Consider the following 14,126-nt stretch of genomic DNA (forward strand, 5'->3'; position numbering starts at 1 on the left):
TGTTAGTCGCAGCTTTGGATCCAGTGCAGAGCAAGCAGGTCTCTGTGATTCCAGCTTCCAGCTCAGCGGACACCCCAAAACTCTGGCTATTGCTCTCCAACCTAGCAGCGAGTTGAGGGGGCTGGAGGAAAAACAGGATTCTGAACCATGCAGAGAATGTCTCGAAGGACAGGAGGCCTCCCCAGATTCAGAAGGAAGCCATCAAATTCATGGGGGAAATTGGGATGCAGGGATATTAGGAACGCTCTGCCCTTTCCTGCTTTTTAATACTGTAGGAATTAATTAGTAGTGCCCTTTGCCTCATCGGTTGCATTGGTCTGTATACTACTGCAATTTTGCTGTTATTCTTTTACCATCTTCGCTTGTACTCCACCTCGAGACAGATAGTAATAGGAAGGAAACAAATACTTTTATAAATAGAAGTATAAATTAATAGCAGCCATGGATAGCCCAACTTGTGGAGGACAAGTGATGTGTGTTTTTTAAAAAAAGGAATGTTTGTTATAGAAACCCAATAATAGCATTTACTGTATAAGAAGAGAGAAGATGAAGGCTAACTGCTGTTAAGTCACTTTGAGAGTCATCCAAAGTGGTGTCTTCCACTGGATCTTGTGGGAGTGAGTTCCACAGTTTAACAATTCCACAGAAATACTTCATTTTGTCTGCTCTGAATGTTCAACTTCTCCAGATGTCCCTAGGTTCTGGGATTTTGAGAGGGAGAACAACACCCCTCCACCCACGTCCACAGCACCATTTATAATTTTATATGCCTCTGACATACCCCCCTAACTGATTTTCGAGCTAGAAGCCCCAAATTCTGTAACCTCCCCTCCTGGAAAAGTTCGAGATGACCTTCCTGTCATACCAGAAATAAACAGATTTTTGCCATTTGGGGTGATGGCCCAGAATTGCAGGAAGTTCGAGGGTGGGTCCAATTCCCCTAATGCAAAGTAAATTTTGCAACAAGAACCCTTTCCCACTTCCTGACCATTTGACCGTCATTGCAAGGATCAGCCGGAAGCAGCATCCCGTGAACCTATTTTTAGAGGCACTTCCAGGGCTGTCAACTCCCAAAAGGGCTCTGCGCTGGGTTAACTCCCTGACTTTTTTTGCACAGTTGTTTTCGGCGTTTGGTGGCAGAGGGCAGGCAGGTCGGCTTGGCCACAGGGCACAGCTGAGGTCAGCGGGGCGGACGCGTTAAATCTTGGCCCTGCTCGGCCGGAGACCGTCAAAAGATCGCCAGGCTTGGAGGACGGCTGCCCCCCCTTGCGAAAACGGCAGGGGACGGTCCCTTGGAAACAGCCCAGCAACAGAAGGCGCCATTGATCTGAACAGGCCGCAGTCTTGTCCAGAGGGCAGAGCGGTTCAATAGGGGGCCAGAAGCAGCCCACCTGCATCAGGATAAACAGAAGGGTCAGTGTGGAAAGAATGAGGGGAAGGAGCTGAAGGAATCCTGCTGAGCCACAATGGGTGGGTGGGGGCTGGAGAGAGGCTGCAGATGTTTTGGCTTTGGAAAGCAGGTCCCCCCCCTTCCAGCTGCAGATCTGAAGCTGCCTGGGCGGCACTGTGACGGACAGGGGGTGGAGGACCCATTAACTACGAACCCCCAAATTTTGTTTGATGCACCAGTTGGTCAGTTGGCGGGGCGCTGCAAAACAAGGGTTTGTTCCGCTGCTGAACAGCAGCAAAACTTTGGCGCAGGTTTGGAGGGGAATCACAAATTTTGGGGTTTGTAATTATCCTTCCCACACGACTCCATTTCCGAAGCATCCCCTCCAACTGTCCACGTTCAACAGCCACCCGCTGCTTTTGCTATGTGTGCAGGATCAGAGCCTGCTCCCTTGCAAAGGCTTTGCAAAGGCATTAAAAACCAATCGCAAGCTTTCCCCGCCATATTGATGCACTGGCATCATGGTGCGCATGAATGTTCTGGCAGATGCTCTTAAAAGCATCAACAATGCTGAGAAGCGTGGGAAACATCAAGTTCTCATCAGACTGTGCTCCAAAGTTATTGTCCAGTTCCTAACTGTGATGATGAAACATGGTTACATAGGTGAATTTGAGATCATTGATGATCACAGAGCTGGGACGATTGTTGTTAATCTCACAGGCAGATTCAACAAGTGTGGTGTGATCAGCTCCAGATTTGATGTCCAACTGAAGGATTTGGAAAAGTGGCAGAACAACCTGCTACCTTCACGTCAGTTTGGGTGCATTGTGCTGTCAACTTCAGCTGGCATCATGGACTACAAGGAAGCGAGGCGAAAACACGCAGGGGGGAAAATCCTGGGATTCTTTTTCTAAACTTGTAAAAACAGGCAAACTAATAAATTGTTCTAGGACTTGCTGATCAGAAGGTTGGCGGTTCGAATCCCCATGATGGGGTGAGCTCCCATTGCTTGGTCCCTGCTGCTGCCAACCTAGCAGTGTGAAAGCACGTCAAAGTGCAAGTAGATAAATAGGTACCGCTCCGGTGGGAAGGTAAACAGCGTTTCCGTGCGCTGCTCTGGTTCACCAGAAGCAGCTTAGTCATGCTGGCCACATGACCCGGAATAGTAAAGCGAGATGAGCGCCGCAACCCCAGAGTCGGCCACGGCTGGACCTAATGGTCAGGGGTCCCTTTACCTTAATAAATTGTTCAAATAGGAAAAAAACAAAACCAATCACAAACACCCCCAAAATAATGGGGGCAGCAAATATCATCATCATCAAGCCAACCCAATTTCACAGGGCACGCCCCGGCTTTCAAATTCTACACAATTGCTTAGCATAGGGGTTCCCAAACTTTTTCAGGCCCCCCGCTCCCTCGGGTCCACAAACTCATCCCCAGTGCTCCCAACCCATTAAAAAGCATTATTCAGAATAGCAGGTTGCATGACCTACCAAGGAAGTTAAGAGCACAATAAAATTCGAAACGGTAACAATTAGCTGCACGATTCTTCCGAATCCAGCTAAAGCTATTTAGTTGAATTAATTGGGCAAACTCAGGGAAATCCAGTGAGAACAGTGTTTCAAAGACTGGCAAGTCATTTACAACTCCAGTGCCCCCCCTTGCTTCTTAGTATCCCACTAGGGAATCCCCCCCCCAGGGGACAGTACCACCCACATGGGAATCACTGCTTTGGCAGGTTAGATGTTCACATTTAAAAGAAACAGAAAGTGGGGGAGGAACAAGCATTTTGGTTTGTGGGAGCAGTCCTGGGCACAGCGTCAAAACTATAGCACAAGTTCTTAGCAAACTACAAGAGGCTGGGTATTTCCCTGGTGCAAAAGGTCTCACCTCTAGGGGATTTATTTTTATTTTTTTAAAAGGCCTTTAAAGGTATTCTCCTCTGAAGGCAGGAGGCGGCAGTGCACTGAGCCAGACTTGATCCAGCCAGCTAGCCAGAGCTGTGCGACTTGACTTACAGATACTACGGTATGTTTAATTCTCAGGTCTGCTGTGAATTTACTAGATAACCTTAAGTTGACCACTCACTCTCAACTTTTGAATCCTACATGGGAATACAGTGGTACCTCGGGTTAAGTACTTAATTTGTTCCGGAGGTCCGTTCTTAACCTGAAACTGTTCTTAACCTGAAGCACCACTTTAGCTAATGGGGCCTCCTGCTGCTGCCGTGCGATTTCTGTTCTCATCCTGAAGCAAAGTTCTTAACCCGAGGTACTATTTCTGGGTTAGCGGAGTCTGTAACTTGAAGCGTATGTAACCTGAAGCGTATGTAACCCGAGGTACCACTGTAACAATCATACTGATCTGCCTTGCAGGCTGTTGTAATGGTTGCAGGAAAAGTGCGCCTATGAAGTTCTCTGATTGCTGAAATTATAATACAAATTATTTATGTATTGCATTTATATCCAAACTGCTTCTCCAAAGTGGTGCGCATTGGTCCTCCGCTCCTCGTTCAGACTCCACAACAACCCTGTGAGGTAGTTCCAGTTACAGATAGGTAGCCGTGTTGGTCTGCCATAGTCAAAACAAAAAAATTCCTTCCAGTAGCACCTTAAAGACCAACTAAGTTAGTTCTTGGTATGAGCTTTCGTGTGCATGCACACTTCTTCAGATACACTGAAACAGAAGTTGCCAGATCCTTCTATATAGTGAGAAGGTGGGGAGGGGTATTACTCAGCTCAGCTATCTGCCAATCTCCCATTCCCACCACCCTTCTGAGTAATACCCCTCCCCACCTTTCTCACTATATAGAAGGATCTGGCAACTTCTGTTTCAGTGTATCTGAAGAAGTGTGCTTGCACACGAAAGCTCATACCAAGAACTAACTTAGTTGGTCTTTAAGGTGCTACTGGAAGGAATTTTTTTGTTTTGCCTGTGAGGTAGGTTTGGCTGAGAGACCGTGACTGGCCCAAGGTCATCCAGGGAAAGTTTCATGACCAAGTCTCTCCCAGGTGTTTTACAATGCTCTAACCACCACTGGCTATTATTTATCATCATCATCATCATGGGCAGCAATTTGCCAGACGGACGGGCCACCGTTTTGCTCAACTTGCAATTTTGCAGGCTCACATCCTCCGAGGACGAATGCTTCTGGCAATACCTGCTTGGAACCAAACTTCCACCTGCGTTCTCATGCAACCCTACCGGCTGGTCCAGGGCAGTTTGTTCTTCAGTGTGGCATTTGCCACCACCGTTTGCTCTGTGAAAAGTCCTGCGGTATCTCCTGGCTCCTGTCAATATCTCGGGGCCAAAAGCACAGCGTGAGCAAGAGGCACACGAGGGCACAAGCTGTACCCATTTCCCCACCTGGCACTTTTGATGAACCTGTGTATGAGAACAGAGCAGGATCTGAAAGGTAAAGACTTTGTTTCTCATCCCTTAAGAGCAGCCCGGGGCTATATTGCCAAATCCTGGAAGACCTTTCATCTTAACCGTTTGGATATCTGGTATTCAAGGGTTTGGCAAGTTGCCCATCTTGAAAAGATACCTCCTGAACAAAAAGTCTCTGAAGGGCCGAGCTCGAAGGACATTTCTCCCCTCCCCTCAATAAGGCAAGAATTTTTATTTCTTATACAAATATTGAGGCTCATGGTTACTTGGTGCCCCCCACCTTTGCAAATGTCTATCTCATTTAACACTATATAGAACCTTTACTCTCAATAATGAAGCAGCTCACAGGTGGTGAATATCTCTATTTTTATACATCTTCATTATTTTGTAAAGGGAATATTTGGATGAGTTAATACTTTATTATCCCTTTGGAGCTATGTTATATCTCTGTGCATTCGTCCCTTCTGGCTGTAATGCTTTGTGGTTTATATTTTTTATTCTTTGTGGTTTATATTTTTTTATTCTTTTATTCTTTGTGGTTTATATTTTTTATTCTTTGCCTATGGAAGGAATGTCCAGGGACTGAAAGTCCCATGGGAGTAACCTTGGTGTGTGTGTGTGTGTGTGTGTGTGTGTGTGTGTGTGTGTGTGTATATATATATATATATATATATATATATATATATATATATATATTGATCTTTTCTGTGAACTACCCTGAGACCTCTGGGTATAAAGGTAAAGGGACCCCTGACCATTAGGTCCAGTCGTGGCCAACTCTGGGGTTGCGGTGCTCATCTCACTTTACTGGCCGAGGGAGCCGGCGTCCAGCTTCCGGGTCATGTGGCCAGCATGACTAAGCTGCTTCTGGCGAACCAGAGCAGCGCACGGAAACGCCGTTTACCTTCCCGCCAGAGCAGTACCTATTTATCTACTTGCACTTTGACGTGCTTTCAAACTGCTAGGTTGGCAGGAGCAGGGACCGAGCAACGGGAGCTCACCCCGTCGCGGGGATTCGAACTGCCGACCTTCTGATTGGCAAGCCCTGGGCTCTGTGGTTTAGACCACAGTGGCACCTATACCTCCAGGTATAGGGCAGTATATAAATTCATTCATTCATTCAATCAATCAATCAATCAATCAATCAATCAATCAAATAACCTTGCATAGATACGAGAGACTCAAACCCCAGTCTTGGAACTGGGCACCATGCAGCCAGTGGCTGATGCATCCACCGTGCCCGGCTCTGATTTTTATTTTTATTTAATTGCAATTTAAGTTCCTTCAAACTGACAGCTGATTGATGTTTGCTCAGGATCACTTACTGACCAGTCAGTCAATGCAGCAGCTTGCTGAACAATTCTCAAGGCCATGAAGTTAAGCAACTCCCCCCGCTGGTAACACAAGGGAAGAACAGCTAGGTGCCAAAAAGGCACATTTAAGTAAACGTGGGGATATAACTGAAGTTTAGATATATTGGTCTAGATAACCCTTTGAGTCCCTCCCAACTCTACAATTATGAGTTTTTGCTCTGTCTGGTTCCCTGTAACCTCACTTCTCGCAATGAGGGAAACACCAGAAGGCCCTCGGCGCTGGACCTCAGTGTCCAGGCTGAATGATTTTTAAATTCTCAGACGTGAGACCCTTCAGGAGAGACCCTTCATGGCCCAGTAATTCCAGAAAGGCAGGTGGAGGAGTTCCCTGCAGGGCACCCTTTTCTTCTCTCCCTCTGCCAAATCCGAGATCCGTTGGAGAGGCTGCTTTTCGTGAGTCACTGATGGCCAGCAGAAGCCCCAGCAGCTCCTTCAGGCAGCCTCTGCTTGCACAAGAACATAAAAGTCTGCTGAACCAGAAGACGTCCGGGGAACCAGAGAGCAGGATTCGACATAAGTGCACCTCTCCCCCCTCAGGCATTTTCCAGCATCTGGCATTCAGAAGCAGGGCTGCCTCCGGCTGTCGAGCGCAGAGAACAGCCATTCCGGCCAGAAGCCATCAATAATAGCCCTCTCTTCCTCCTCTCGGAATTTGCCCAATTCTCTTTTGAAGCAATCTAGACAGCATCTTAAAAAGCAGAGACATCACCTTGCCGACAAAGGTCCTTACAGTCAAAGCTATGGTTTTTCCAGTAGTGGTGTATGGAAGTGAGAGCTGGACCGTAAAGAAGGCTGATTGCCGAAGAATGGATGCTTTTGAATTCTGGTGCTGGAGGAGACTTGAGAGTCCCATGGACAGCAAGAAGATCAAACCTCTCCATTCTGAAGGAAATCAGCCCTGAGTGCTCCCTGGAAGGACAGATCCTGAAGCTGAGGCTCCAAGACTTTGGCCACCTCATGAGAAGAGAAGACTCCCTGGAAAAGACCCTGATGTTGGGAAAGATGGAGGGCACAAGGAGAAGGGGACGGCAGAGAACGAGATGGTGGGACAGTGTTCTCAAAGCTACCAGCATGAGTTTGACCAAACTGCGGGAGGCAGTGGAAGACAGGAGTGCCTGGCGTGCTCTGATCCGGGGGTCACGAAGAGGCGGACACGACTAAACAACAACAGTTTTGTGTCTCCTGTGGGAGAGAGTTCCATAGTTTAACAGTACCCCGTTGTGGAGTTCCCCGACATGGACTTCCAAAAGGAAAGTCACGTGCCTCCACTTCTGGGGCCAGCCAGCTGCAGCAGATCCTGCAGATCCCGCTCAGATCATTTGTGAGTCAACATCCACTCGTTCAACACACCGTCTCAGCCGATTCGGTGACCTTGTGAAAAAGACACTGCGGAGTCAGTCCTGGTCCTTCAATAATTTTTTTTTGTTTTGTTTCATTTTAATATGAGAAGAAGCAAATCCACAATACAAAATTTAAAAATCAGCTCATAGTCTCCCTTTCTCTCCCCTCCCACCCCACCCTCCCATATTTCCTTCTTCCCACCAAGACAATGAACAGCGGTCAGGGGAGTGGGCGTCAAAAGGCAGTTGGCGGAAGGGGTGAAGCTGCCTTCTTGCCCCCACCTGCCCCGTCCTCTTACTCCCTGGGGGAACAGGAGGAGCTGCAGGCAGGCAAGGAGGCAGGCAGGCAGGAGGTTAATATACGGGGCCCCTCCTCCTGCTTTCCACCCACCCCCTGCCCCGCCAGTCTTCAGACAGATGCACACGTACAAACACACATGGCTGTTACACGATCCAGTTGCCTTTTAAAAAACGAAATTCACTTGCGATGGGGAGGCGGGGAGGGCGGGCGGCCAGCAGACGGAGCCCAGCCCGGCTGAGCGTCCCACGGTCATTTCTCCTTCTTCCCTTCTTTGGCATCTCCCGGGGGCACCTCCTTGGGGGCAGAGTTCTCCTCGTAGCTGGGGAGAGACGAGAAAGAGGGAGAGGGTGAAGTCAGGTGGCTGCCTTCTCGGCAAGAGGCACAAGATCCAGCCGGGAGCTCAGCTCTGCCCTGGGAGACAAAAACTGCACAGAGTTGGGGCAAGTGGCGGAAGTCCCCAAGCACAAAAGGCAAAGACGCCTCTTCCTTTTCTGAAACCAAAACAATTAGCCATGTTTCTAGCCCTTAAGGCTCGGAAGAAAGGTATAGAAGATACGTGGGCAGATTGTGCAGAGAAGTGCAGCTGGGTGCTAGGAGAGGACCTCCACTGGGTCTATGTGGGGCTGCCCTTGAGACTGATCCAGAAACTCCAGCAGGTGCAGAATGCCACGGGGAGACTCCTTACGGGGTTCTCGCCACGGGATCACATTTACCCGGTGCTCTACCAACTGCACTGGCTCCCGGTGGAGTACAGGATCAGGTTCAAGGTGCTGGTTTTAACCTTTAAAGACCTATACAGCCTAGGACCCTTGTACCTACGGGACCACCTCTTCTGGTATGTCCCACAGAGGACCTTACGGTCTTCAAATAAAAACATCTTGGAGATCCCGGGCCACAGGGAGGTTCGGCTGGCCTCAACCAGAGCCAGGGTTTTTTCGGCTGTGGCCCCAATCTGGTGGAACGCTCTGTCACAAGAGACCAGGGCCCTGTGGGACTTGACATCTTTCCACAGGGCCTGCAAGACAGAGGTGTTCCAACAGGCCTTTGGCCAAGGCACAGCCTGACCCCCTCCTTTGGCAATCCTCACAGAACTCTAGCCCAATGGTTGCCATTAACTTGATTCTGAATTGATTTTAGAATGTTGTATTACTTTTACTGTTGTTAGCCGCCCTGAGCCTGGCTTCGGCTGGGGAGGGCGGGATATAATAATAATAATAATAATAATAATTATTATTATTATTATTATTATTATTATTATTATTATTATTACCTACTTAACTGTGATGCCTGCATTGCAAGGGGGTTAGGCTAGATGACATGACCTTCGGTGATGCCTTCCAATTTTACAACTCCATTATTCAATACCTTCATCTCTCCCCCCCCCCCCAATGCCTTGCAAGAAAAGGCAAAAGGAGCTTAAGGAGCTTGAACTGTCCCAGAATTCAGACCTTTTTCCCGGGGCGGCGGGAGGTGTTGGGTTAGAGTCCCCCAGTGACATCATATTTTTCAAGCAGAGAAGGGAAAGCCCTGCCCTTCTATCCCCCCCCCCCAAGCCTTTGGTCATTGGGCTCTCTGAGAGGTCGCAGCTCTGCACCCTCCCCTGCAGTTGAAGCATGGCCTCTAAGCCAAGGTACTGCCCTGGCAAGGTTTTGCAAATCAGGCCCCTGAACAAAGCAGATATTCAAACAACAGCAGCCGGGAACGGATGGGGTACCTGAAGCAGAGAAGAAATTCTCCCGGCCTTCCCTGGCTCTGTGTTATGGGGGTGGGGGACAGGAAACAGGGGACGAGAGTGGGGAGGCAAACCCAAGGAACCCCTCAACGCAGCCTGGTTGGGTGTGTTCATTCTGCTGCACCAAGTGGGACAAGGGCAAGTCACGTGGAGGCAGCCCTGTGCCAGCTCCACTGCAGGCTATGCCAATGGCCGAGGGCACCATTTTTCCTGTGCGAGCCACGCTGGAGCCAACGAGGCCAGGCAAGGGCGCGAGGCAGCTCTGGAGCAGCAGAAACTCCCTGCTGGGTTGTGCCTGGGGCAGTTCGCTGTGGGAGACATGCAAGCTGCCGCTGCAGTGACAACCTCCGGGAAGAGCGGCCAGAGCAAAGAGTCAGTTGCAAGAGGACCCGAGACGAGATGGGTGGAAGTGGCTTCGCTTCCACCACCTTCCGTCTCGAGGATTGCAGGGGGTTGGACTAGATGACCTTTGGGGAGCCCAGCTCCACGATTCTGTGATTCCAGGACTGGGAGCCTAAGCGCAACCTTTTCCCAGGCCACTGGAGGAAGACAAGTTTACTGGTGTCCAGACTCCCCATCACAGGAACTAAGGGAGAGAAGGATGCGGACCACTGGCCAGGCAATAGGAACCACTGGTCCTTCACGCTCCTGAGTGCCAACTCTGACCGACAGCAGCTCTCCAGGGTTCCAGGCAGGCCTTCCGCAAGATGCCCTCGAGGCTCGAACCTACAACCTTCTGCATCAAAAGCAGGTGCTCAGCCACAGAGCTAAGGCCCTTTCTTCCGAGGCGTCTCCTGCCCCAGCTCCCCACTCCCGATCTGGCCCTCGCCCGCCGCATTTCCACGCCACCTCCTGGCGGAAACAGTTCTACTGCAGAGGTGCCTTGGCAACTCCACATTTCACTGCTGGGTCGTCATGCCGGTTTTGGGGGCAAAAATCTGGGGGGCTTTAGCCAATGCTAGTCCTACTCAGAGCAGACCCACTGACAGAATAACTCCAGTCCATTTCAATGTATCTGCTCTCCATATACCGCAGATTCCGGCATATAAGACGGCTTTTTAACCCTGGAAAATCCTCTAAAAAGTCGGGGGTCGTCTTATATGCCGGGTATGGGTTCGCTGGGCAGCAGCAGTGGGCTGCAGGCTCTGCTTCGTGCCGGGAGGAAGCCGCTCAGCGAAGCTGCCGCGTATAAGACTGGGCAGCTGCCAATTTGGGGGGTCATCTTATATGCCCAGTCACCTAATACGATGGAATCTACGGTATATAACTTTTTTACAAACCCATATAATGTTGACTAGCAACAGCTCTGCCGCATTCCCAGAAGGGTTTCCTGCAGCCCTGTCTGCCAGGCATTAAACCCGTGACCCTTCTTCCCCAGCCGCGGACCAGCCAGCTGTTTTGGACTACAATTCCCATCAGTCCCTGCCAGCTCAGCCATGCCCCCCATAAGCCCTAGCACTGTATGCCTGTGCTGACTGGCAGTTGTAGTCCAGCCCCCCTGGAGAGCACCAGGAGACAAAGGACCTAGGTGCAACCAGTACATTATGGGGTGGTTGTGGGTGCACTTCTTGGTGTGTAGAAAGCGGGGAGAAAGGACCTATGGGTCCCTGCTGGGCATGCATTTGCAGAAGCTGCCAACTCAAGGTACCGAGACCCTCCCTCCCTCCTCTGCCGCCCCCCCCCCGTCCCTGGGGTCTAAATCTTGGATCTCCCCCTACCTGGCTACACAGGCAGGCCTGAGAGAGCTACATGGCGCTGGGGTTTTGCTGCCGGCGTCTGTGGGAGCAGGACAGTGTCTGCTGCATGGAGTCAGCGAGGCTGGACGGAGACCCGGAGACGCTAGGGAAATGGGTGAGCCTTGGGGTATGGGGCAAGATTTCGGCGGAGGATTCGTAGCTGCAGGGAGAGAGACACAGACAGGGCAGAGAGGAGGAGAGAGAGAGAAAGGGAAAGGCTTAGGAAGGGCGGCAGGGAGAGCGGCTGCAAAGAGGGAGATGGCACAGAGACGCAGCTTTCCCCCCGCCTCACCTGGTTCCACTGCCAGGGCCAGCATGGCCTGGCGACAGATGGAGAACCACCCAACAGTACAGTCCCAGCCCCCCACTCTTCCACCACCGTTGCTGCTATCCATCTGTCCTGACAGACAATGGAGTGCACCTCCAGGGGTGAAGTCAAACCACTGTGTTGGCAAATCCCCAGGGTGCAAGCCTGGGCAGAGCGGATGGAAGTCCTGGGCTGCCCAGATGACAAGGCCCCCCTCTCAGTCTCGCTAATACAGCCCAAAGGAAAGCAGAACGAGACATTTGGCCCCAGCTTGGCTGCAGGAGTTGCAGGTGATACGGGTTACACGGAAAGGGGGAGGATGTTAGGATACTGATATTCCGCTCCACTTTAAAACAGATGTGTGGATTGCTGTACGTCACATGTCTGTTTACACTCCAGCACAGCTTGCTGGGACCTCCCGTTTGTGTGTATAGCTATTGCTTTTGCTGCTTGCTCTTGGACACGAAGGGAGAAGACATGTTTTTCCTTTGTGAATAAACTGCCTGTAAATATGCTCTCACAGCCATCTCCTGCCACTTCTGTTTGTGCAGTGTTATTTACTCTGCTGATTAGAGCTGTGCTCCAGCTTCTGAAGCTGTGGGTTGCTGTTTCATGCTGAGCCAAGGACCGGAAATCGCTTGGCTACCAGCCGGTGGGCTGAAGCCAGCTGTGGGCTTGCAAATTGCCTCCATTCCCTTGGAAGCACCCCAACAGCAGACAAGGCGCCACCCAGCCACCTTAGGGATTCCACTTGTGTAGGCTTTGCTTCTTAACCTTTTATTCCCCCTCTAGATGTCCCACAACGCAGCAGAAGTTGAGGACCAGAGTTTTCCTTCTCCTAGATGGGCTACCTTGCCAGGTGGACGAGCCCTTTCTGCCCCTACTGTTGTAACCCTCCTGTCCCAAACACAAGGAGGAACGGAAGGAAGGAAGGAGAAGATGCCAGCAACCTGCTTGGCTCAGGAGCTCCCTGTCTGGGAAGCAAACCAGGCAGTGGGAGAGACGAGGAGGAAGAGGAAGATGAGGAGCGCCAGGCTCAAGTGGTGAAGATGCAGGGAAGGAGGCCGGGTTGCGGGGAGGGTGTCTTGCCTGAGGGCCCTCCAAACCTTGCAGCTGGCACTGCTCCACAGCTGCCCAGGTGAGACAAGGTCAGAGTGGCGAGGGCAAGGAGCCCAGGACCAAAGGCAGGACGTGGCAGCCTTGCTCTGAAAGCAGCCGAGCCACGAAGCAAAGGTATTCTGAACCCTCAACGAGATGCTGTCCGGGTCTTTGTGACCACAAGGCCCTGTTTCTAAGAAACACTTTCATTCACGTCCAAACTTCTCTCTTCAAGGAAGCTCAAAATTCACTGGAAAACGGGTTGAAAGCAATTCTGTGCCCACCTGCCCCGCTATGTACAAATGTGCTCTGCGCTTCTGAGAAACACTTTGGCTTGGGTTTTTCTGTCCGATGGCGAAAGGCAAAGGCCAGCCCTGAAGTGTCCCTTGTGCCTCGGACACGTGGAGCTGGCAGGGACCAGCAGCCAGAGCTACCATATTTTTCGCTCTATAAGATGCACCCAGTTTTTAGAGGAGGAAAACAAGAAAGAAGAAAGCAACGCAAAGCCTCTTGAGTGAAGAGGCAGGAGCACTCCGGCTGCGCTCAAGAGGCTTTGCGTGGCTTCAGCGATAGCTGCGCAGCCTGCATTCGCTCCATAAGACGCATACACATTTCCCCTTACTTTTTAGGAGGGGAAAAGTGCATCTTATACAGCAAAAAATACGGTAAATTGTTCAGACAGCTGATGCAAGTTTTAATCTGTTTTCAGCCTATTGCTGTTTTAACTCTTTGAGTAACTTATTGTTGCTAATTTTTCTTTTGGGCGATTTTCCTTTTGGTAAACCGCTTTAACAATCAAGCGGTATATAGGTTCTATCAAACAAAGTAAATAAATGGCTCAGTGGGTGATCTCCCAGGTATAAACACCACCAGTTCATCGAGGCCCTTCGGTCCAAGATATCAGGCAGGACCCCAAATTCCTGCCATTGACACCCTCCCCGCTTGCCCCAGCGTTTCATTCAAAGCGACGCAGGCAAAAGACCCAACAACGGAACACAAGAAATCCTCCAGGAATGGCTTGATCAGAAGAAAGGCCCCCCAGGGGACTGGAGGGGGCAGGTAGCCTCCTCACAGCTTGCCCGGGGCGAAGGTCAGGGTGCCCCCCGAGAAGTGCGAGGCCAGCTGCTGTGCCGCATCAGACCTGTCAGCACCCCCAGGAACCGGCTGCTCATCAAAGCCACCTGGAAGAGGGCCGAGAGAGGCCGCACGACACCTGCCGGGATTCCTGGGGTGGGGGCCCTTCCGCTCATCACTCTCATCACCAGTTCCTCTTCCTTCCCACCCCCCTCCAAATCCCACAGCACTTCCAAGGAGGTGGGGTGGGGAGAATAACTCAAGGACTGGCACAGAACCACATAGCTGCTTTTCCACATCCGCAGATTTCGCTGCCAGCCACGCAGGGACCCCAGAGGCGCTCGGACCCCTTTGTGAACCTGATGCGGAAATGGGGAGCCTGACC

At 50.8% G+C, this 14,126-nt stretch overlaps 2 protein-coding genes and 1 long non-coding RNA gene across 6 annotated transcripts in view; 2 read left to right on the top strand and 1 right to left on the bottom strand.

Annotated features, from left to right (window-relative positions):
- Positions 1-14,126, top strand: part of LOC310708938 — a 19,837-nt gene continuing 5,711 nt past the window's right edge. Inside the window, exons 1-2 of the long non-coding RNA XR_014527235.1 lie at positions 1-1,413; positions 3,313-3,418. This is a non-coding gene — a long non-coding RNA (uncharacterized lncRNA). The remainder of the gene's footprint in view (positions 1,414-3,312; positions 3,419-14,126) is intronic.
- Positions 1,897-2,331, top strand: LOC310708884 (small ribosomal subunit protein uS8-like). Its single transcript, XM_083507802.1, has one exon. The coding sequence runs from the start codon at positions 1,912-1,914 to the stop codon at positions 2,302-2,304; it is 393 nt and encodes a 130-aa protein (XP_083363928.1). The 5' UTR covers positions 1,897-1,911; the 3' UTR covers positions 2,305-2,331.
- The window catches only part of HM13 (histocompatibility minor 13), a 25,691-nt gene continuing 19,119 nt past the window's right edge, over positions 7,555-14,126 (bottom strand). For 2 of the 4 annotated variants that reach the window (XM_083507622.1, XM_083507621.1), the window contains exons 12-13: positions 11,245-11,422; positions 7,555-8,113 (exon numbers count right to left, since the gene is read on the bottom strand). In XM_083507622.1, the coding sequence (XP_083363748.1) occupies positions 11,272-11,422 (151 nt within the window). In that variant the 3' untranslated portion in view covers positions 7,555-8,113; positions 11,245-11,271. The remainder of the gene's footprint in view (positions 8,114-11,244; positions 11,423-14,126) is intronic. The other 2 variants (XM_083507624.1, XM_083507623.1) reach the window with 1 other exon arrangement.

The sequence above is a fragment of the Podarcis liolepis genome (genome assembly GCF_965112155.1).
Source record: "Podarcis liolepis genome assembly, chromosome: 6".
Taxonomy (NCBI): domain Eukaryota; kingdom Metazoa; phylum Chordata; class Lepidosauria; order Squamata; family Lacertidae; genus Podarcis; species Podarcis liolepis.